Raw genomic sequence first — 25,414 nt, 5'->3', positions numbered from 1 at the left:
ACATCAACCCATCGTTGTCCAACCGTTTTTCACTCCGTTGGACCAACAAAAGATACTTTTGTTGGACCAACGATGGTCCATAGTAGAGTTTACACGACTTTCATTCTCTGGATCTAGCTTTCACAACATAATTATAATAATGCAAATATTTTTTTAATTAATATTCTTTAACTTATTTGCGACAATTTAAGGGGAAAGAGTAATTAATCATATAACAGTCAATTATAATAGCATTAATAATCTAGTGGTAATTAAATAATCTATATTCAAATACCAGTATCCTCTCTAACTCCCAAAAAAAAAAAATAATATCTACTTATGATGCCTTAACAGATTAACAGAATCATATTATACTGTGTAGTATCAAAAATGTTTCAAGTATTGCGACCATTGCAACTGTCGGCTACTCTTTCACCACTTGAAAACTCTCTATATCAACAATCACAGATAGCTCAGTGGTAAGGTAAGAGGCTAATAAGTCGAAGGACCCAGGTTCGAGACCCGTCTGGGCCAAAAAATGTTGTTCTAGCTTTTTTTCAAAATTTGTTTTTATGAACTATTTAATCAATTTACTCACCTAATAATTATGCTTTTCGTACTAAATCTTTATTATTTTGTGTAAATATAAAAAGAAACTCACCAGCTATTTTGGAGTAAATATTGATGTTTGTAATATTTAGGTGGCTAGGTAGACAAATCCAAACAGTCAATCAGTTTTGTTGGAAGAACAGACAATTTCTTGAGTTTAAAGGAGAAATATTGAAAACAGGAGGATGAGACAATTAATAGGAAATCTTATACGTATGAGAAGAGTAGAGGAATCCAGGTACACAATCACTTGGGGGGATGAATCATTTTTGCCAGTTATGCTAAGCAACTTTTTGGAAGTAAAAAAAAACCATGAAGAATATGGACACTTCATGTTGTCAAGTGGGAAAGTAAACCTACCTAAAGTCAGATCAAATAAATATGAATGTTATTTGAACCAAATAGCTGTTTCAAAACAAACTGTTATTGTTTATACTTTTCTTTGTGTACACTTATTTATTTAGCATTAATGCAGTGAAATTGATATAAAGGATAGATGTGACGATTAGTTTTGATGTTAGGACACCAAAGTTAAATTATGTGTACTGTGAATTTTATTGGATATCATTGTTTTATTTTAGGTCGTTTCTATTCAGACCTACTGGAAATTGTGTATAGTACTGTAGTTGTATTTTGGTGATAATAATGATGGAAGAGGCAGGTATGCTATGGAAGGTGGTATCGTTGACTAGGTCTATACACTTCTCAATTGACTATTACTCTCTCTACCGTAGGCTACTTATAATCAGTGTGCGTCTGTGCGAATCGGCTGCAAATCTCACTTCAATGTTTTTCACATTGTAAAAATTGCAGAATTGCTGTTTTATTGTAAAATTATCGGATAGCCATCGTACCGTACGGAATGCATATCGTATACGCCTATGATGGAATAAAAGCAGATTTGGTCACACAACATTTGTTTACAAGAGGATTTTTCACATTAAAACTGCAAGAAACTTTGCCTTTATTTGTGTAAACTAGCTGATCTGAATTGTACACGGTTGGTTTTAACTGACTACTGAATTCCCGTACGTAGGACGGGCTAACACCTCGTATAGGATTAAAAAATTTTAAGCATCTTCCTAATGAAATCAGAAATGAACAAAGCGGGAAGAATTTAATTAGAAAACTAAAACTTTATTTAGTAGAGAAAGCGTTCTATTCCCTGGAAGAGTATTTTTCCACCTCCCCTCTTAGCGTTAGTAATTGACTCAGTTTTGATTATTTTCATTTTCTGTTTTTTGGCTTTTGATTTAGATAATGATCCAAGATATACAAATCTGTAAATTATTAATTTAAGATGGATTTAGTTGACACCATTCAATGTACAAAACTGTACTTTATGAATAAAGCATATTTGATTTGATAACCTAATAGTTGAGATTGTCCAGGGTCAGGTGCTGACTGTACGCGCCACTGTTCTGTAGCTGCGGTCTTTATCACGATTACGCCACCTGTCTATGTTTCATTGTTGTTGGGTCGGAGGCATTTGAAGAAAAAAAAAACAACAAATAAACAAATTTTAGCTACACAAAACAACGATAAATTAATACATTTAAGTTACGTGCAATTATGCTACACAATCCTTCATAGCTACACAAAACAACGATAAATACACAAATTTAACCATACTAACACGATCCGTCTTGGGGGTTATGTTTACCCAAACTCAAATAGTAAATAAATGTATTCAATGCGTTTTATTGAATTGAAAAATAAATAACAGCAATCAAATTATACAGCTGATCAAAATGTAAACAATTGTGTTCTCCATAAGGATAACATGGGAACTTTCAAAGCCACTGGGGCAGAGCCCAAGGGACTTTTTTTCAAAAATGTAAAATCAGTTTGCAAATCTACGCGACACGCTCTTTCCAATGAGACGTCAATGCAAAAAAAAAAAAAAAAAAAAAAAACCGTTAAGAAATGGCGGAGGAGTTCAACCGACAAAGTTTCATGTAGCGTATTAATTATATAGATTAATTACTAAAGAGATAAAAATGTATTAAATTTAATAATTATGTACATTGATTTTAATATAAGATAATTTTTGGTCCAGATAATGAGAGGTGATATTTTAAAAATTGCAATATGGATAGGATAAAATATTGTTAGGCCTAATTATAATATTTGGGCATTGCAAAATGTAATTGGTAATATTTTCACACAGCAGCTACCGAATTATTTTGAACTTTCTTGGAAATTACTGCGAGGTTTCTCGCCTTCACGAGTTCCTGGGCGTCAGTTATGTACTTGGGGTCCCTTATATTCATCCCTCTAATCACTCTGCTGTCGACGATTTCTGGCAAGATGCATTCTTTGTAAAATTGGATTAATTTAGGTAGATCTTTTTTGATCCACTCGGTAAAAAGTTCTCCCTTTTTAGCGAATTTCCCTATAGGGAAGTAGCTATTACCGTAGGTCTCATGGTAAGACCTAAGCCCGGGACCGATTTACTTTTTCATTTTGATGTCCCCAGAGGCCAAAAACACAATTCGTTCAAATTTTTATATATCTATTGGCTTTTCCCATTTTTGACCCTAAAAACACAAAATTTCACAATTTATTTTTAAACCATTTTGTAGAGCTTAAAAAAACAAATAATTTAGTATATTGAAGCGTTATTATGCGCCTAATTGTTACGGAGAAAATTCAAAAAAATTGTTATTTTAAAATTCCCATGTTATTCTTATGGAGAATAAGTCAACTGTTGTAGTTTGCTTGTTTATGAACATATTTTGATCAAATTTGGAAAATACATTAATTTCTTACTAAACCACAGTACCTTTTAATATTTTACATTAAAAAAAACTTTTTTACCCTCCCTGTTGCAGGAAACCTAAGTACTCATTAAACTAATTCTGTTTAAATAGGGAATAAATGTGATATTTTTTAGGGGACATTTTAGTTTAAATCCAATCAGGCAGATGGAAATTCGCTAAGTCTGCAGGTTTGCTGCGACGGGGGTATTTTTGTGTATACAATGAAGTCGCACCATTCCCTTTAACACAGGCTCAGCTATCCCTGGATTTGGTAATAGGAATATGTGTTATTTGCCACCAGTGTCATTTGCCACCACTCTAGGATTTGTGTCATTTGCCACCACTTTATACCTCCCAGACAACACAGAGTTAGCTATAGAATATCTTATAAACATTTCACTTGGATATTTAAGATATCAGATGATCAATATCCAGATATTTATATTTGTTAGATATTGTGAAGAAGTTTAAATGTCACTAATTTCCACTTTCAACAGACATTAGATTTATAAATTTTATTCCAACACTCTCTCTAGGAGTAGGAAAATACGTGACGGAAACGCTCATTCCTATCTGTGGTTTTGTAGTTTTACGACATAGTTTGTGCTGTTCTCACCAAGATTTACATGGAACATTAGCATAATTTCATTATAGAAATTTTGTTGAATAGAATAACATTACAGTTAAATTAATCTTTAATACAAACTATATCTAAAGCGGCTAAATAAAAATGTTAACTAATAACCTACTAAATAAAACAACATTTTATTAACAAATTCATTCAGATGATAGACGGGCTTGGTTAACATAAATGTTTTAGTTGCTTATTTACTTTTGTCTGTTATTTTTAAGAAGTTATCAGGCAGAATATTGCGCAACATAATACCAGCATATAAAGGACTTTATCCAAAGAACTTTAAGATATGATATAAAAAATACAGTTTTTAGGTCTGTGATTTATCCCATAACTGTTACATGAACCTACGTCTCGAAGTCTGTTCAATTGTTCTTTACAAGCAAGAATAGATCAAGAGTATATATTGGGCAAAATAAGTGAGTGTACTCTAGCCCTGGTATTCAGCCTTTAAATTGTTAACTTATATTGGTGATATTGGCAATGAATAATGAAATGTACACATAACTAAATTTAAAAGTTCATAAACTTTTTAAATAGGAACTTCAACTATTTTCTTGTGACAAAAAATATGAATTCCACTTTTTTAAATCAACTATTTTCCAATATTGAGGTTAACTTTAAAATTACTTATTTGATAACATGTAATTTATGATGATTTTAACATTTAACTGCAATTTAAAACGTTTTAGTAGTTGCATTTCTTTTATAAAACTACTTTTTTAGGAGTTACAGCGTGTTACATTTGGAAAAGAGTGGCTTTTTGTGAACATGTTGCATGACCTTGCTCATACTTATAAGAATATAAGATTATAACATACAGGGAGCTTATAAAATTCATAAGAAATTTAAACTCAGATTGATTTTTTTTGTAAGGACTTAAAGGAGTACTTTCAATATATTTTATGATCTTTTTAGATTGTATATACAATTTGAAGACATTTATAATTTATTCTTTATATTTTTTCACCAAACTTACTCGTTTAGGAGCTATATCATGCTGAATGTAACAAAAAGCTACTTTTCCCTAAATTTTACACGCTGTAACTTCTTTACGTAGCTTTATAGAAATTATTAAACTGAAAACGTTTTTAAAATTACAGTCTAAAATTGTCATAAAATACAAGGTGTCCGATAAGAAATTTTTAAGTTGCCATATTGAAAATATCAGACTTTAAAGAAAGGGAATTCATATTTTTGTATGTCATAAGATAGTTGAAATAATTCTCCTTATAATGTTTTCTCTAAATCGAATAGTTTCTGAGAGAATAATGGTGGCACATTTAAGTTCTTCACTCTGTATATTCGCAGAATACTTAACACTGAAACGTTTATTACTCATTTAACTTAAGAAGCTTTATTTTGCTTTCATTGAATCCGCAATATCATTTGGGATAAGTGTTTATGGTGGAACATCAAAGAAAAATTTGTATAGAATTTTAATTTTGCAGAAAAGAGCAATAAGACTAATGGTAAATTTAAACTGGGATGTTTCCGTACGTGATCATTTCTTAGCCATGGGTATAATGACTGTGTACGGCATTTATGTTTTCCATACCGTTCTTTTAACTAAAAATCTTTTGTCTGAAAGTATGTTACCTAAACTAGGGAATAACCACAAATATGGCACCCGGCATAGAAACAAAATTGCTGTTGGTGCCCATAGAATGGAATTTTATAACAAAAAACCGTCATGTGCTGGAAGAAAGTTTTTGGAAGGGCTTCCAGAGTGGTTGAGGAAAATTGATGATTGTAAAAAATTTAAATCCTAGCTTAAAATATACTTAACACAAAAAGTACTGTATAATTTTGATGAACTGTACAGCTGATATTATGTTGTAAGTTTAAGTAGTTTAAGAATTTTGACACCTTTCAATGTACATACTTGTGTGATTTATGAATAAAGTTATTTTCAATTCAATTCAATTCAATTCAACTTTCAACTACTCGTAATGTGATATATGGTTCCTGTGCATGTTTTTAACACAGTGGTTTTCCAGATACCACAATTCCTGTAGAGGGTACAGTAGAGTTTCTTCTGGCCACTACTGACTTGTACCCGCTGAACCCAGTTGCACCTGTGACGTTGGTTGCGACTCTCAGGCCAAACTTCTTCGGTGCTCCAGCCACCCTGGCCGTACCCTCTGACTTGCCTCTGTACAACGGCAGTGATCAGACAGTAGTTTTCAGAACTACTGCTACGGGTTACACTGTGCAACCTTCCTGGTTCAACATCCCGCCCAACCAGACTTTGGTTGTGCATGTTGATATTGATGACATAAACCCCATAAGGTAAAATCACTTTGGTGAACTATTTTTACAGTGTATTTTGTTTTACAATACCTATTTTATGTTTATAGTGTACAAGAGACTCTATTGTTCAGACAATCCAGGACCCATAATCAGACTTAAACGTCAGACCTGAACCTTCAACATATGATTTATTGTGACGCAAAATTCTAGGGGGGAATAAACTAGTATTCACCTAAGTCAGGCTAGGCCTACCCTAGAACTGGCCACACTCAAATTTCTTCCCCGGAGTGCTCAGGAGCCGAGAAAAATCCAGGGGTCGATACGAAGTTGTCACGGCATTGACTGATCAATTTATTAAAATTTAATCGAAGGCTCAGAGCTCAGGAAACGTTTAGGAAATCCTGCAGACGCTCAGTTGGAGCTATATATATCATCCTTACCTTCGTTAAAGTGTTTTGTTAAATTTTGCCTAACCTTTGGAATGACTCTGTAGGGCCGACGAGTATTCAATCTTAGCCAATGTGACGTAAATACTCGTATTAAAATGCAACTAATTAGTTAAAGACGTTGGTAAATAAAATAAAATCGAATATAATGTAAAAAGCAATTCCTACAGAGTCGTCGGGCCTAATTAATATAATCGAAAGGAGAATTTTATCGTGATATGATTTAAAATAAATTTAGTATTAATTTTCGTAGCTGATTGTTCAAATCAGCCTGCTCCCAAGACTTGATTCTTTCAACCGCCAAAGACGGGGTTTAGAACTTAGACGACAAGTCTCGGGGTATTAAAACGGTAAAAACGAGATATAATTTAGACGTAATAATTATTCGTTAAGCGAACGGATAAATCACAATCTCGAAACTAACTAATTATAATTAAATAAACGATAGCCACCGCTAGTCACTGGCAAGCAGGAACTGGCGGGTCAAGACTCCAATCAGCGAAAACTAAGTTAATAAATCTAGTTATTGAAAATCAAATTTGAAAACGGGAATGCGAATGTTAAACGGAAATTTAAACGTAAATCGTAGCAATGTGATTAACTAATATAGCTAACCTTCGGTAAACGAATTATTGGCAATCGTCAAATCGTGCAAGCGTTGATACCGGGCGAATGTAGACGAAGTTACTTCGAAGACGGCGTACAAACGAATAATCCTGTCTTGGAGTAAAATCCTTTCGTTCCTGCCCGCTCGAGGCTTACGCGCTCAAGCGGCGAACTCAAGTACTACTAGACAACAGCTGATCGAATTTACTTTTTGAGCTGGTCTAGTTTCGTCTGTCGTCTGTCAACAAATAAACACCAGTTTGGGGTTATGTCGTCGGCGGCGTTAAATATCTGTAAAATCGGTCGGTTTAACTTAATTATGTGAAACGAAGTGCTATTATGAATAAATATGTAGTTGTGGATGTGTTTGTGTACTTCACTGTGAATAAAAATAGACCTACGTTCTTTGGCCCATAGCCCAAGCTATGGCCAACACATAGGCCTCGGAGTAGGCTATTGTGGTTAAAAATCGGGTAAGTTCTGGTGTTCATTTATTCGTAGTACGTTTTTACCCCCCTTAAAATTTGGTACCTTACAGTTTTTATTGCAAACCATATTTTTAGTGTAAACTTAACCAAACTACAGTTTGACTGAATTACAAAAATGAAGGAATACAGATATATCATATTACCTTTGATCAAAGTGAAAGACTAATCTGATTATACTTGTTTATTTACATTTACAACCGAATTTATTCATATTTTGAAAATAATTTCTTATTCACAGAAAAACAATTTGGGTTTAGATCTGGAAGAAACACAACAATGGCTGTCTCAGAGTTCATTAATCAAGTATTGGCTGGCCTGGATGGATCACAGAGTACTGCGGCGGTGTTCTGTGATCTATCCAAGGCGTTTGATCGTCTAGATTATGAGGTTTTAATGAGCAAACTTCAACATCATTCATTTTCTGGCATGGCTTTGCCTTGGATTGATTCTTATTTAACTAACAGGAAACAAAGAACATCAATTTATAAAAAATGGCAAAAAGTTTATCTCGAATTGGCACAAAGTTAAATGTGGTGTCCCACAAGGTTTGATATTGGGTCCTTTACTATTTTTAATTTTTGTGAATGATGTACCTCAAAATGTATCTTCTAGATAGTTAAAGCAAAAAGATATACCCAATCTAAAATTAGAACTCAACCGCTCACTCATAGATTTGTCCAGTTGGTTTACAGTAAATGGGCTTCAACTTTATAGTTCTAAAACACAGGTTATATTATTTCAAACAATCCAAAATAGAGAGAATCAAAATTTTGAATTACGCTACCAAATCGAAACTTTACCTTTTGTTGAACATACAAAGTTCTTAGGCTTAATTATTGATAAAAATTTAACCTGGAAACCACACATAGACATGATACTAAAGAGGCTGAATACAGCCTGTTCTCAAATGTATGTTTTAAGGAATATAATTGATCTGAAAACTAAACTTACTGTTTATTATGCAATGTTTTATTCCATCATGTAGTATGGAATTGAACTATGGGGCTCAACTTCATATGCCGACACAGTTTTTAAAAAACAAAAGAAGTATTTGAGAATCCTATCTTTTGCACCAAAAAGAGCACCATTTAAACCTATTTTTTAAAAATACGACATATTAAAAATGCCTTCTCTATATGTATTTAAAATGATGGTTTCTTTAAAAACCGATCATATGGCAACAATCAATTCATCCATCAATATCCTACTCGTTTCGAAAATAATTTGAAATATCCAAGACATTGCCTCTGTCTGTATATGAAAGATCACCATTTTATATGAGTCTCAGGCTTTACAACAGTCTACCTACCAAATTCAGACAAATTACCATTATTTCAAAATTCAAAAGCGAGTTAAGAATGTATCTCTTACAAAATGAGTTTGAATCTGTTTCTGAATATTTGAATAACAGTTAAACATTTTTCTATTACATTTATTTAATTTAAAGGAATGAATTGTAAATCTAGTTTTAATAATGGACCTGTTTCATCAGCATTGCTGAAAACTTAAAATGTATTGTGACAATAAAGGAATATTTCATTTCATTTCATTTTCATTTCATTTAGTATTACTTTTGTGGGCAAGTAATAGTGCATACACAGTAGGCTGTCTAAACAACAAACTAATGAGAGGCAACTTACCGTACGGTTTGTTAAAATCTCTCTAAATATGTTCCCAACAGGATCAAATCAAACTAACAAAAATTACTCTGTTCTCATTCACAAGCAAATATTTAAGTAAATAATTCGTCTAAAACTAAAACTAAGTATGTGTGTTCCTTGACCCATAGTTTTGTTATATTTTCACATTATTTGTTTTGTCAGATGTGGTAACCTAAATCTCCATACCATCTTCCCGAAGGAAGAGAGATTCAAGATCGAACTTGAAAAAGTAACAAGTCTGGGTAAGTATCCAATTGGTTATTAGGGTGAAATAAATCCTCTCATGTAGATAATAGGAAAGATTAACTGGCTTATTTCACTTATGTTTCCACGATTGTGATAAATCATGAAGGGTGTTTGCCTTGATTGTAAATCTTGACAATTGACATATTTGATTACCGATGATGTTGCGATCGCAAAAACATAACGAAATTCACCGAAGAGTTTTTAATGTACTAGTAAGTATTAATAAATAGGTTTTGCTTATTTTGAGCAATAAGTTTTTTACTAATTCAATAAATTGTTCAACTGATTTCATAAAGTAACATTTTGTATCACTTAAATTTTGCAAAATCCAATGCCTATATATGAGTGAAAATTTAAAACGTACGTTTTCATGTCCCTGGCCTTTAACTTCGTAGATACTGGATTTGTAGTTTATTATTGTGTGTTTTAATATTTTTTGGGAATGCGGCAACATGTTACACACATTTATTTGGTTTTAAACAGGTTCTAGGTATTTTTTTCATATTTTTAAAGTCTCGAAATTCACGACCATGACGTGTCCCTAGAGTACATTTTCCAACTTTCACGCTGTTTTTAGACTAATTATTCATGCCGAAATATATAAAGCCATATTTTTATGTCATCAATGGTTATTAAACTAACAAAAAAGGAGCATATTATAATTTTATTGTCATTGCAAACTGACTACCATGACAAAATAAGTCTGTCCCTCGATTTGGCGTCACGACCATTTGGGAAAAATTTTCAACTTTGGAGCACGACAGTGGCAAGCCTGGCGTCGATGGAGTCAGTTGGTTTTAGAGACTAGTTCAGGGTGTACGTCAGGATTGTAGTGCCGGTCGTTTGGAGTTGGAAGGAGGAATTACAAGATTAATAAAGGAAAGATTGTGTTTTTTGTAATTTTAGTGTGTCCATGACCGTACGTAGTCTTTCGATGAAGTAGACATGGTGTTAATTTTTGTTTATAAGATATTTCAATTGCTAGATTAACCTAGAAGTCCACTTTGTATCCTCGAACATGAGGTGCAGGGCTACCGCCAGAACAGAGCCAAATAACACGTAATTTCACGACCATCACGGGTTTTTTCACGACCAATCCAGCCTTATGGATTATAGTGTGTGTGGTCGTGACAATAACTTTAATATAATTGTAACTTGAACAGTTTAGTTCAATTGAAACACATATTTTTATTATAACTAACAGTATAATTGAAGGATTGTTTAGAAAGATTTAGATTATTTCAGAAAATTCACGACCGTACCGCTTGTCCCTGACCATCACGTTTAGGATTTCTATCATAAAAATTTCAAAAATTAAAATATCGTCATATTTCAATGTTTTATACACAAAAGAAGTACACCTCTATACAAACATAACGATTTTTCGGGTCTCAGGTAAGTTTTTTCGGAGTTATACAAACTTTTTGTTATACAAACAAAAGATTTTATTGGCTTTTTTTCAATTTTTTTATTTTTTTCTAGAAAGACCAAATATACGAAAAGCTCAGTGACCTTTTAATTGTATAATGGTCATAAAAGTAAATTGGTTTATAGCAAAACATAGTTATAAAAATAATATCAACTATTTTTAATATTCATTTAAACGTCTGTTATGGTCGTGACAGGATTTTGTGTTTTTCCACTAAAGATGCTCTTTAAAAAAAAAACTACCAAAGATATTGCGTTACCATGGACATTTAATGAAACTTCAAATGTTAATGAAATAAAAAAAAATAATAAAAGTTTTGAAAAAAGGGGGAAAAAATTTGCAAAGTGCTTTTGCTGAAAACGTACGTTTTTAAATTTTCACTCATATCCAGCTGCACTGCACGTAACGTGGCTTTGTGGCTAGAATGGGATCTCTATTCCTCAAAACCTTTAGAATTGCTTCCACTTTTCTGGGTGAAAAAGAGAATCCCTAGTCATATATGTATTAGTGTGGGCTGGGGTGTATCATTCGCTAGACTGGCCTGTTAAAATTGAAATAACTTTTGAAAACTGTTAATGTGTACCTTAGGATGAAAAAATTACTTGTTGCCAATTTTTTTATTATTAAATATAACCCCAATCCAAGATGGCTACCAAACGTTGCAGAAACGTGACTGTAAATTAAGATATAAGTGTTATCACTTTTCTTAACAATGATAATTATATATTTTTTGTGTTTAGGCATTGTAGGAACAAAACCAGTTGCAAGATAAATTTTTAACTTTTGAGAGTATAGCGCCCACTGATATTTGTGCGAATTCGTGTTAAAATTAACTAAAATTTTACAGTTTACATGTTTACATTTTTACAATTTTACATGTTTTTAAGGAACGAAAATTTAAAAATGAAATGCTATTTATACTACAGCCTCATTGTGTAATACATTATGTAATACATTACTGTGAATAATAGTGTACTTGGCAAGTCAAAATATTTAATAACAAAACTTATTCAAGTTTATCATGCTTTACACCTTTAAACCAAATTTCATCAAAATCGGACAAAAATTACTCAAGCAGGGTGTCCACATTCTGGAAAGTCAGGGATAGTCATGGAAAAAAATTCTGGTCATTGGAAGTCATGGAAATAGGCAAAAAGTCATGGAAAAACATGGAAATCCCCAATGATGGCTGGATTTGAGGGGACTTTTCAATGCTCTAGTTGGCTGTAACCCCGAAGGCGAGAGGAAATAGGAATTAGAAAATTAAAATATATTCAAGCAGTTACTTGTTCAAAGTTTAGCCTGACAAATGTAGGCTAAGATTGATGCAGCAATTTGATCAACAAGTCAATTTGAAAGATTAATCTAAACACTTTTCAGACTCCCTGGAAGAAGGGGCACCTGTCGCAGCTGAGCCGACCCCATCCACCAGCTCAGGGTCTGGTACACCTGGTCCGGTGTCTCGCGTCTCTCTTGGCGACAGCAAAGGTAAGCAGCTACATGGCTAAGGCTACTTTTGACATGTATATAATATAAATACCTCATCACAGCTATGAAGTTTCTGTAGATTATAGCTGTTTCGGCATCAAAATGCCATCCTTAGATATACATACATCCACCTGAATTGGCGTCGTTAAACTGTACACACACACGAACACGATAAAACCACAAAAACACGTAAAACAAGAGACAGGCCTGTCGCGTACATGATTGCTACGAGTACATGATCAGCTTCCGTACTCGTAGCAATCATCAGGGCCGGATTTCCCAATAGGCCCGGTATGGGCGCAAGGTCCCAGAGGGCGCACGGCCGGAGTATTTTTTTTATACCTAGGCTATCTAAAAATAAAAATAAATAGTCATATTTGATAAAAAAACTCCAAAGCATTGTGATTCTGAAGTTCATAAGAAGAAATAATTGTTAAACTATATTTTCAGAATTACGCATCAATTTCGTTGCAAAATTGCTAACGAACATTGGTTATACGGGAGTAGGCTGTAGGGATGTTGACATTGACGAGCGCCCAAGGGGTACGCATCGTATTGCCACTGCACTGCCACTATGCTGGGTCGGGCTCGGCACTACTGATCAGAGTGATAAGGGGCGCATGCGAGCTAGACATGACATTGTTACCACCCTCACATCACAAAACAAAAGTTATTTATTAACTAATCTTTTGATTAGTTTACAACTATCTGCAGGATCAAGTTTAATATATCATAGGCTAAGTTTTGTTGAATATTAAAACAACAATGAATTTACCTTTAAAATTAACGAAAAAATATTAATCTCAGTTTGCATTCAATTTTAGAAAAATTCAATACCCTCCAAAGAACCATTAATGCTGTCATTTTCTCCTCAGGCCTAAGGATCGGTACGGTTGGCCGGAATATTGCTCTGTTTTGCTTTGGAAGTATAACCTAGATGCAGTACGACCATGGATTAAATATAACTCAAGTCGACTTCTCATAACATTGTCAATTCAAAATTTTTCCATGTGTAGTTCATGTTGTGACACTGGATGTTAGTTTTGACGTAATTTTGTTTCTATTATTTTAGGGTTGGTTCTATGATGTGTGTTTTAATTTCTTGTAATATAAACAGGAGACGGCCTATTGTTGATGATTAGATCGTTTTATTGGGGGGCCACCAGTTGACCGACAAGATACTTGGTCGTTTTGCCACTAGACCGTCTTTTTTAATTAAATAGATAAATACTGAAAACCAGTACGTCGACAAGTTATTTCATCGTCAGTCCAGTTGACCGGCCTGTAAAACTAAATTATTATATACGAGAAACCAACTTGTCGTCAATCGACCCGGCCGACATACCACTTGCTCGTCTTTTAGGTGGGGATATGTTGAGCAGCAGTGCCAGCGGCGCGCGCAGCTGTGGAGGGCGCTGTAGGCGTACCAACTTCTGTATCTTGTAGCGGCGGTTTTTATTCCGACGATTTCCAGCTATCACAATGCAGCGGACTAGTGAGGTTTTTTATAACGTGTAATTGTTTGTTTCTCAATCGATATTTGTTTATATACAGTACAGTGAATATAAATATGCCTATATTAATTTACTTCAATTAAATACACGTTTTTTAGCTACTACATTTAAATTATTGAAGAATTACATGAAATCTAGAAAACTAGAGTACCGTTCAAATCATTTTCTGTATTTTCTGGATTAGTGAGAGTGTCTTTGGCTATAAAAACATGGCTTCGCTTCTTTGAAAACAAAATAACGAACTATCAAGAACACAATTTTGTTCGATTTTTGTCAAATTTTCTTTCAATGTTTACTATTACATTTTATGAAATAACGATCATCTGTTTGGATTAGTTCCCACTTCTAGCTGTCACTGATATGTTTACATTAAATACTGTTTACATATACAGTACCGCAACCATTTCCGATCAAGTTTTGTAAGCACATCCAAACTAAGTGAGATTAAACACGTTGTGCCTTACTTAATCGGTTTAATTAATCGCAAGTGCAACGATTGTACTTGAGTTTTGATAACCAAGGAAAAGACCGTGAATCAGTGTTGTATAGTCCTGGGAAACTTATATTTTTTTTAAAAAATCGTCACCAATAGCTTACAAAAAGGTTTCCACTCATTGACTGCGTTTCAAGGACAGTTGTGTAAAATGCAAAGTATAAAAACACAACTGCAAGGGTGATCGTGGATGTTGCTGTGATCTTTCTGATTTCGCTGTGATCGTAACAGAGGTTTAACTTACAGATGTAGTTAAACTCGCTTTTCCAATGTGTCACTTTTAAATTCTTCTTACCTCTTTGTGCTGCAATCGCTGGACCATACCGCAAATCTTGGCCCATAGCCCATCTCTTGGGCAGGCCCTACGTAGGCCGAATTATTCACAACCAAATTTCGACAACGATATCGGTATTTTTAGAATACAAAGCCTTCCTACTTAGGAAGTAAAACTACAAACGTCCAAAACCCCAAATTTGTGCGTTTTTTGTCACATCTCCTCCGAATGTTTCCTTGATATACCGATCTACGTTAGGTTTAAAGATTACGTAATCTTTTAAAAATAAGAAACCTTTGGTTGGATAAAGGTGGTTTCTTCAAACTGTCATTAATATGTTAACATTAAAAGTTGCTTACAAATCATGCTATTAATGGGAAATAACTTAGATTTTCGAAAACTTAAAAAAAAACCAAGGGAGATTAATAACTTCGGTACTGGTACCACATCAAGTGAAAGATTTTTTGAGCAAACCATCATGAAATTTAAAGCTTTACGTTGTTAACGTATCAATGTTTTGTCCCCTGTGTATTGATTTATTATTTGCCAAAGGATTAACACCAATAATACAGTTTGATTAGAAGGGCAGTTTGAATTGGTCGTAAGTACTAATAGTTCTTTTCTTAACTGTAAACGTTGGTTTTTGGTACTGGTACTTTTTCTTAGAACCTGTGGTAGCAGTAAGAATCATTTTTACGTACAAACACTTCCCTATTTACAACTTTGTTATCTTTAGTGCTGCACCTTATTGCTTTTTAAGTTTAATTGATGTCTTACTGTATATTTTTTGGGATTTCTTTATGGACTCAAAAATGTTAGTTCAGCTATGAAAGTAATAACACATTAGTGAAAGACTTTTTCAGCAAACCATCATGAATTTTTAAAGCTTTACGTTGTTAACGTATCAATGTTTTGTGGACTGTGTATTTATTTACTTATTTATATATTTGCCAACGGATTTACAATAATTTTACAGTTTGATTAGGCCTAAATAAGATTATCATAAAATTTGATTACACTATCAAAACTTTCAAATAATTATTTTGTTTGTAATTTGCTTTGGCTAAAGCGTAGCAAATCACCTAATTCAATTCTGCATTTGTGTGTGTATGTCTGTTGGTAACGCATTAATGTCCTTATTTTTTTTGTGTTTCGTGGAAAAGACAAGAGTGCCTTTGTTAATGAAAGTTTCACCCCGAATAAATTGTACAGTAGTAAGGTTGAGGTAGTATTTTAACTACTTTTAACCAGTGTGAAAAGTAACTTCCAATTACAGGCCTACCTTTGGGCTATGCCTCATAGATCTATAAAGCAATTATTTTTTTCATTAGATATAAAATAAGGACTAACACGATGGGATGACTTTTTTTTGCGAAGCATTCATTTTGGCTTGAAACTGTCAGATATTGTATTTGCGAAGGTTTATATGTATTCCTATACAAAAATAGTTTTTCCAGCATATCTGGAAAAATGCACTCTAAATATGCAAACAAACTCCTGTTCTGAATATAAGAAGGTTTCAACTTACTACAAGATTCCTGTACGTAGAACGGTACTCTGCTAGTATAAAATAAAATCGCTGTTTGTATAAATAAATGACGTATACAACTGTAATAGATCGTTAATCAGAAATGTGTAAACCAGTTAAAAAGTATATTAAATAAATAGCAGAGCATATATACAATTCTAATAAATCACTTATCATTCATTAATTACAAACCAAAAACATACTATAGACTAAAGCAAATTAATTTGTCTCTATAATAATTAAATAGATATCCTTATATATAATACGTGAAGGCGATTTATACGAAACACTACTCCTCCGTTAATAATCGACGGAGTTTTACAAATGATGTGTCAAAATTAAGTATTTTTTTATGTAGACGCCCCCTTTCACCAATTCCAGCAATAAAAGTCTTCGGGCTTTGCCCCACAGACCATCTAAATCCCAATGTATTTCTTATGAAGCAAGAATTTTGTTTACTTAAATATACAGGGTGATTGATATAAGTGTGCCAGACGTTTTATTCGAAAACTATAAGAGATATCAAAAAAAGTTAAATAGTAAGTGCCTTGGATTTTTTATTTAAAAAATTGTAGTCAAGTCAAAAAAATTATTTTAGCCGCCATTTTTCCAATCTGGCCGCCAACTTTGATTTTTCTTATAGAACACCCTATATTTTATGATGTATTCTGGTAGAAAAAGTAATTTTAAGACGATTTTATTCTTGTAATTTTTTTCATAAACCTAACCGTTTCAAAGATAATAATGGTTAAAGTTTTGAAATTTCTGCATGAGAAAGAGTTTCGATAAAGGCCTAAGCAAGCATGCCAGCTGTTTTATTCGAAAACCATTCAAAAATTCACAGCTTAAACCTTTATTATCTTTGAAACGGTTAGGTTTATGAAAAAAATTACAAGAATAAAATCGTCTTAAAATTACATTTTCTACCAGAATACATCATAAAATATAGGGTGTTCCATAAGAAAAATCAAAGTTGGCGGCCATATTGGAAAAATGGCGGCTAAAATAATTTTTTTGACTTGACTACAATTTTTTAAATAAAAAATCCAAGGCACTTACCATTTAACTTTTTTGATATCTCTTATGGTTTTCGAATAAAACGGCTGGCACACTTATATCAATCACCCTGTATTAATAACTAGCAGAGCACCCGTCCTTCGTACGGGGTTGGTATATAAGTATAAAATGCTTATTGCAGCTATACTTAAGCTTTGAGTTTGCAATGGGGGGAGGACACAGTTTGATAAAATTTACGGTATGATATAACACATCTACCATTGCCATAATGTTCTACCACTGCACCTAAACAATAGAAAAGATAAATTATCAAACATTCGCACAATATCTCAAATTATTCATTAAATAAAAAAATCAAACCTAACTGTAAACAATCCTATTTTGACTTGACAGTTCTCATTGTGTATCACAGCTTTTTGTTGCTGCTTAGTTCAAATTAGCTGTTGTCATATATGCAAAAACGAAATAATAATAGTGCTGCACCCAGTTGGGAAACCTTATAACTTTTTAATGCTCTTGCATATTAGAGAACCAACTTGTAAAGTTGAAACAGCTGACTAAATTATTTAATTCCCTTTAAATATGAATACTCATAAGGTTAACATGGGGAACTACAGAGCCACTGGGGCGGAGCCCGAAATGATTTTTGAGATAAGAATATGCCTTAATGTTAATAGGAAATGTTAGCTATCATCATACCAAATTTCAGACCAATCCGTCTAGTAGTTTATGCGTGATTGAGCAACACACAAACATACACACAAACTAACAAACTTTCAAATTTATAATATATTTGTATAAATTGCATACTAACACAGCTGTTCAAAGTAAACACATGATACACACAAGAGCGTTCGTTTTCAGAGTGAGTTCGTTTTGAGTTTCGATAACCGGAGTGGAGTGATTGATTACATTATCTTTGAGCTGACTCTTTTAAGTCATCGGGAAGTATCGATGTTATTAGTTTTGAAATATCGCCTGTAATACTTTACAATAATTGCTCTAATTCGAGCAACAGGTGCATTAGTATATAGTCATAGCAGTAAAAATTTTACTAAAAGCGTTATTAAGAGCCATAATTGTTAAAGAAAAATGAAAAAAATGTAATTTTAAAATTCCCATGTTATTCTTATGGAGAATAAGTAAACTGATGTAATTTCCTGTAAAAGGAAAATATTTTTGATAATATTTGGAAATGCATTTATTTTACACCTAACTACGGAGGGGCATTTCACAAAAACACTTTTTACCCTGCCTCTTGCAGCGAACCTATGTGTACTCGTTAAACTAATGCTATTTAAATAGGGAATAAATGTGATATTTTTATAGAGATATTTGATTTATTTTATCTTATTATTATTTAATTTATAATTTTATTTTATTTATAGAGATGGTTGTATTTATTTGGTTTGAATGGAAATATTTGCATTGTTTTGTTGGTTGAAAATCCGTGTTTTACAGCATAACACTTTTTTAAATCGTTAAATGAATTTACAAATCAACATTTGTGCACTATTGGTTGTGGTTCTTAATATCAGCGTTTACACACACTAAATAACAGTAGGCCTATATTTTTCAATGTGTCCAGAATACGTGAAAGGTACGATTATTTTCACTAGAGTTTATCTAGTATTTTTAGGGAAGGTCATCTGCCTTCTTCACTTATGATGTTAATCACCATATGATTATTTTATAATGCTTGCTCAAGAGAGAAGATCAGATGTAAGTTCGATCATCCCTGCATCCTTACATAAAGGCTAAAAAGTCACAATCATGCAATTGCAGATGAGTTTGTTGCTTTATGTTTTTGGATTATATGTCAAGTATCAGCGGATGTAGCGAATTACAAATTGCTTTTAGTGAATTTCCCATACAAGGAATAAGTTATTTATGCTTTTTCGTAGTGAAATGTATGCATAATATCGAGGATTAATCATTCTTTTTTACACGGTATTTCAAAAAAGCCACTTTTATTTATGTGTGTAAATTCCGCTTGGTGAAAATATTGTAGACAATGTTGACCCACCTGTTTATAGGGCCAAAAAGAGAACCAAAAATAAAACATTTTGCTACACCCATTTGACAATAATTGTGATATTTTGAACGGGATAACCTCTGGGTTTGGTACATTCTGTATAAAAAACATTTAAAATATTTTCAAGTTATAGTTGAGTTTGTTTAGTGGGAAAATTTTTATTTCATGACTGTGGAACAAACGGTTTGTCTGAAATCAATAGTGGGCACCTGACGTGATTCACCCTGTGTAGTAGGCCTACTTCATCCATATCCTTCTAGGAACATCGGAGCAGTTCGCGCTTTCTCACCGAGACTACTTTCACTTCCTACCCCATTCGGAACCATCGACTGATTGGCACCCCTAATGTGCCGGGGAGGGCCATAAATCAGGGAATTAGCTTTAACAATGCCCGGGTGATATTATAACAAAACTTCTGTCTACCTTCGACTGGTACGTTCTGAGTTGCATATTCACGTTAGAGGCTTTTCTTGCCCCCATTGAAATTTTAGTTATATTGATCTGCAGGGCGAAGTTATTAATTTCATCCAAGATGGCTACTTTTTTAATTGCATCAATGTTTTTTAAAACACCAAAGAGCGGGTTTTCTGAATAAACCTAGATAATACAAAAAATGCTATTGTTGTATGGCAATTGGCCCTTTTGTTGTATTGCTCTTTTAAAACATTTTTAGTCTGATTAAACCAAAATACAAATTTTAACTTAATTGCGACGCTGCACTATAGCCAGTTTTTTGAAATTGACATGTTTACTTTAGGCAACTCACCTTTCAAGGTGTAGGATTATTGGTTTTCGTATTTGACTTTTGCAAATATTCCTTAATGCGTTTTGTTGTAAATTTATTTTTCCGAAATACAATTTTGATGTAATGAAACATATACACATTCAATACATTTCAAGAAAAAAATACATGATATAGTCGTCTAAAAAACATTTAAATAAATACACAAACACAACGCACGCAAAACATTTAAAATTTAAAGTAGGCCAACTATTAACCGGTCACGGCACGGATAGTACAGGTAAAATAGGGTTTTATAAACAACAAAATTTGTACATTCATGAAATTTCACCTGCGAGTTACTAATAATATGAGAAATGAAGATCCGATGAGTCCCCAAAATTTTGGGCGTCCTAAGGCCCTTTTTGGGGCCCTTTTTGATCCGAAGGGCCCTTGTTCCTGAATAATTTTGTTTTTACGTTTAAGGTCGAGTAAGGTGTGGTTTTCGATGGTTTTAGTAATTTTAAATCAATTGGGACTAGTTTTAAGTCTATTAAACCACTCCATACAGGGTGTTTCGAAATATTATTACTTTTTTCGATATTTAAACATTTATTCATAAAGTAATAAAATTAGTTACCTCCATGCTCTATGTAAAAGGGATTCATTGAAAATAATTGTAATTCTTTACTACGTAAGGGGAAAGGATCACAAGGAGTAAGAGAAAATATTAAATACCCCCGTCACAGCAATCCTGCAGACCTAGCGAATTTCCGTTTTACTTACTTGATTTTCAATTAAATCTAAAATAGCATTGCGTTTAACGATTACCTAGGTTTGCTGCTACAAGGAGGCTAATAAAGTTTGTTTATAGTAAAATATTAATAGCCTAGTATAAAACAAATCAATTTGACAAGTTTGATCAAGATATATCTATTAACAAACAAACAAAATCATTTTACACTATTCTAAATAAGAATAACATGGTAATTTTAAATTTACAAATTTAGTATTTCTATTCGCAACTAATAACCATACAAAAACACGTCAATATACTAAATCATTTATTTTTAAGCTATTTAAAATGTTCTAGAGAAAAATTGGGAATCTTTGTGTTTTGAGGGTGAAGTAAATGAGAAACCCCAATTTTTACCCCATAAACCTCGTTCCCATTGTTCAGGACAAAAATGCTTGTACCGATAATGCAGCTCTGATGTCTAAGACATTATGATGTCTTAGTGTTGTCCTGGTCGTCATAACCACGAAAGACAACCGTACTTGTATTGATTTAAAATAATTTTGAGGAACTTAAGATACAAGTTGCAAACGTCAGTATGTATGAAAGGTGTTTTTGCACCACATAGTTCGTGCTTTAAGATTGGTGTTGCCTGTTCTGCAATATGTAAGGTTTGTAAAGGGGAATCCTGCTTGAACACCAACTTGGACAAAATCAGTAAAGATGGACAAGTTGCTAAGAATAATAAAATTGTTAATGAGTCGTCTGAGAATAATTATTGTGATGATGAAATTGTAAAGAGGGATAGTACGGAAATTGTAGAAAAATAGCTTTATTTTAAGTACTTAATTTTAATATGTAATGAAAGGTTGTATACAAATACAATTGTTTTAATTTTTAATAAATGTAAAAAAAAACTTTAATAGCTGCCTAAGAAAAATATATATCAATTTGAAATTGGTCTTCATAGATTTGCACGAAAAACACATTGAAAGATTATTCACACCTGAAAAGTTGATTTGCGTAGTAACCTATGTTATTATGTTATAGTGTAAAACTTAATCCATCCCCTTTTAGCAAACTTCCCATATAGGAAATAAGCTATTACCGAAGGTCTTATGGTAAAACATAGACGCGAAACCGATTTACGTTTTCATTTTGATGCCCCCAGAAGCCTAAAGCACCGTTAGAGGGCTGCTGTTTAGAGGGTTGCTAGATAACTCAAAATATTATATATGTGTTTGTATACATATATATAATATAATATATATAATATATCCGTAAACATGGTAACTCGAGTAATATTGGTTCAATTTTAACGAGACCGGCATAATCGGTCCTTGGAACAGGGTTTTATGTGGTATAAATTTGTAATCTTTGACCCTCAAAACACAAAGTTTTCCAATTTTTCTCTAGAGCATTTAAAGAGCTTAAAGAAAACAAATAATTTAGTATATTAACGTGTTTTGTAAGTGTATTAGTTACGAATAAAATTCAAAAATTGTAAATTTAAAATTACATGTTATTCTTAAGGAGAATAGTGTAAAATGATTTTGTTTGTTTGTTTATAGATATATCTTAATAAAACTTGTCAAATTTATTTGATTTATACTAGGCTATTAATATTTTACTATAAACACACTTTATTAGCCTCCTTGTAGCAGCAAACCTAAGTATTCATTAAACTCAATGCTATTTTAGTTAATTGAAAATCGGGCAAATGAAAATTCGCTTAGTCTGCAGGTTTGCTGTGACGAGGGTATTTAATATTTTCTCTTACTCCTTGTGATCCTTCCCTCTTATATAGTAAAGAATTACAGTTATTTTCAATAATCCCCTTTTATATAGAGCATGGAGGTAACTAATTTTATTACTTTATGAATAAATGCTTAAATATCGTAAAAAGGAATAACATTTCGAAAACCCCTGTATGGAGTGGTTTAATACACTTAAAACTAGTCCCAATCGATTTAAAATAACTAAAACCATCGAAAACCACACCTCACTCGACCTTAAACGTAAAAACAAAATTATTCACGAACAAGGGCCCTTCGGGTCAAAAATTGCCCCAAAAAGGGCCATAGGACGCCCAAAATTTTGGGGACTCATCGGATCTTCATTTCTCATATTATTAGTAACTCATGGGTGAAATTTCATGAATGTACAAATTTTGTTGTTTATATAGAGTGGTTTTGTATTATTTTACCTGTACTAGGAGGCAGACTCACTCATTAGTGGAAGTTTGTAGATAAAGCGAAGTCTAAAACACAAAATATAGCGAAACAATTTCAGCAGCATCCGTGAACATCCATGAAGATCACGATGACATCGTAAAATCTCCCGTGACCTTAGCTACATTTGTGAAACCCTCCACAATCATTATTTTTACTTGACGCGAAGACGTTAAAAAGAGAGCCGAAAGAAACACCGTTATGAGTGGACGCATGATTGTAGGTTATTACAGCTGATTGTTCAAAATGTACAACTTTTTCAGTTATATTAATTAAACGAACGAATATTTATTTATTTAACCTTTAATCTTCATTTTTACATACCTACCAACTATTCTATATTTAACAAACCCATCTTCAAATAATATCACCTCTTATCTATTCTTTACAACAGGTTTCAATGAATGGTTATGTTGGGTTGATTTCATTACCGACAGGAAACGGCATTTATCAGTTTTGATTCGGTTATTTACCAAGGGACGTAGAACGCTCTGTTGTATGCATTCGAGTTTTTAAGCCCCTTAGGTTAGTTACCTCATTACACGCTAAAAAGAACTCTATTATCATGTTGATGAGAAACCTAAGCACTGGCACTATATAAGATTGGTTGTAGCTCACTTACACTATCAAAGCGAAGTTGACCAACTTCGGTCAAATTCTCATACTACGCAATAGTCCGTATTATGAGAGTATGTCCAAACATATCAGGTATGCTGAGTTTAGTTTTCCTGCTATAATCTGTTAAAAAGTTAATAAGGGATATTTAAAAATGACTGCCATTTGATTAGGGATGCGATGTTGACCTCTAGTTTGCGCCATTTAATTTGTTTTGAGAAACCCTTTGAAATGAGGGGTCACATGATAGGTGTTTACATTTGAAAATGTGGTGCTGCCCCCCAAAATACCCCATTTTGGGGGCCGGGTACAAGTTCTAACTAGAATGAAAAAATCCCATTTTTATGTTCAACAAACATATGCCAACATGTACATGTGCCGACATACTCGGCAAACATGTGCCGAGTTTGGTTTTCCCACTACCACGCGTTATAAAGTTAAGGGGGTGTCCAGGCTTTATCTTGGCTGCCATTTTGATTACGGGTGCGATATTGACCTCTGGTTTGCGCCATTCGATTTGTCTTGATAAACCCTTTAAAATTAGGGTTCACATGATAGGTGTTTACTTTTGAAAATTCGGGGCTGCATTGTAAAAACTGGGGCAAAGTTGTAACTTAGATGAAAAAGTGCCATTTCTTATGTTGTAAATATATGCCGAGTTTGGTTTTTCTACTGCAACGCGTTAAAAGATTAACTGGGGGGTTCCAGACTTTTGCCTAATCCTGTATTCGGCTATAGTTCTGTACGGTACTGCAGAGGCCGTGTTTTGTTTACAATTGGTTTCTTGTTATTTCAGTTATTTAAAACATCATTTAACCAAATAATACGATCTAATCATAAACAATAACTCGTCTCCTATTTATATAACTAAACAGGAAAGCACACATCAAGATATAATAGAAACACAATTTTGTTGACACTAGCGCCCAGTGTCACCGTACATGAACTAGACACGAAAACGAGCTTCAAGATTTACAATGGGGTAAGAAGTCTACTTGTTTTACTCCAAATGAAGAAATTTGGAAAGTATCAAATTCACTCAACCGGGGAGCGACTATATATATAACATAACATAACATATAACGTATATAACACAATGTGTACCCTACATCGATTCTTTATCAGCACATATGTTTAATACCCCCGCCGCAGCAAACCTGCACACTAAGCGAATTTCAACTTGTCTGATTACATTTTTACTAAAATATTTCTATAAATAAGACATATTTATTCCAAATTTAAATATCATTAGATTTAACAAGTGCTTAAGTTTGCTACTACGGGGAAGGTAAAAAGTGTGTTTGGACCATATATGTCAATAGTATAGGATGAAATAATTAATTTGCCAAATTTTATCAATATATACCCATAGACAAGTAAACTACAACAGTTTTCATTTTCTCCATAAGAATTACATGAGAATTTTAAATTATACTATTTTTAAATTTTCTCCGTAACCGTTAGGCATACAACAGCGCTTCAATATACTAAATTATTAATTTTTTAAGCTCTTCAAAACGGTTTAAAAGAAATTGCAAAATCTTTTGTTTTTAGGGTCAAAAAATGGAAAACCCCATTTTTACCCCATAAATCCCCCCATAAACCCCCGTTCCCATGGTCAGATTATGCTGGATCGCGAACGTACTCGT

The 25,414-nt window shown here is 33.1% G+C and overlaps 1 protein-coding gene across 1 annotated transcript in view; it reads left to right on the top strand.

Moving 5' to 3' along the window:
• The window catches only part of LOC129000216 (uncharacterized), a 35,105-nt gene that overhangs the window by 1,921 nt on the left and 7,770 nt on the right, over window positions 1-25,414 (top strand). Inside the window, exons 3-5 of the mRNA XM_054427170.1 lie at window positions 5,985-6,276; window positions 9,601-9,680; window positions 12,494-12,601. Of these exons, the coding sequence (XP_054283145.1) occupies window positions 5,985-6,276; window positions 9,601-9,680; window positions 12,494-12,601 (480 nt within the window). The remainder of the gene's footprint in view (window positions 1-5,984; window positions 6,277-9,600; window positions 9,681-12,493; window positions 12,602-25,414) is intronic.

The sequence above is a fragment of the Macrosteles quadrilineatus genome, unplaced genomic scaffold, assembly GCF_028750875.1.
Source record: "Macrosteles quadrilineatus isolate MER2022 unplaced genomic scaffold, UCM_ALF_1.0 Scaffold_8__2_contigs__length_117827958, whole genome shotgun sequence".
NCBI lineage: Eukaryota > Metazoa > Arthropoda > Insecta > Hemiptera > Cicadellidae > Macrosteles > Macrosteles quadrilineatus.
Note: the sequence above shows the minus strand (reverse complement) of the source record. Positions and strands in the feature narration are given on the sequence as shown.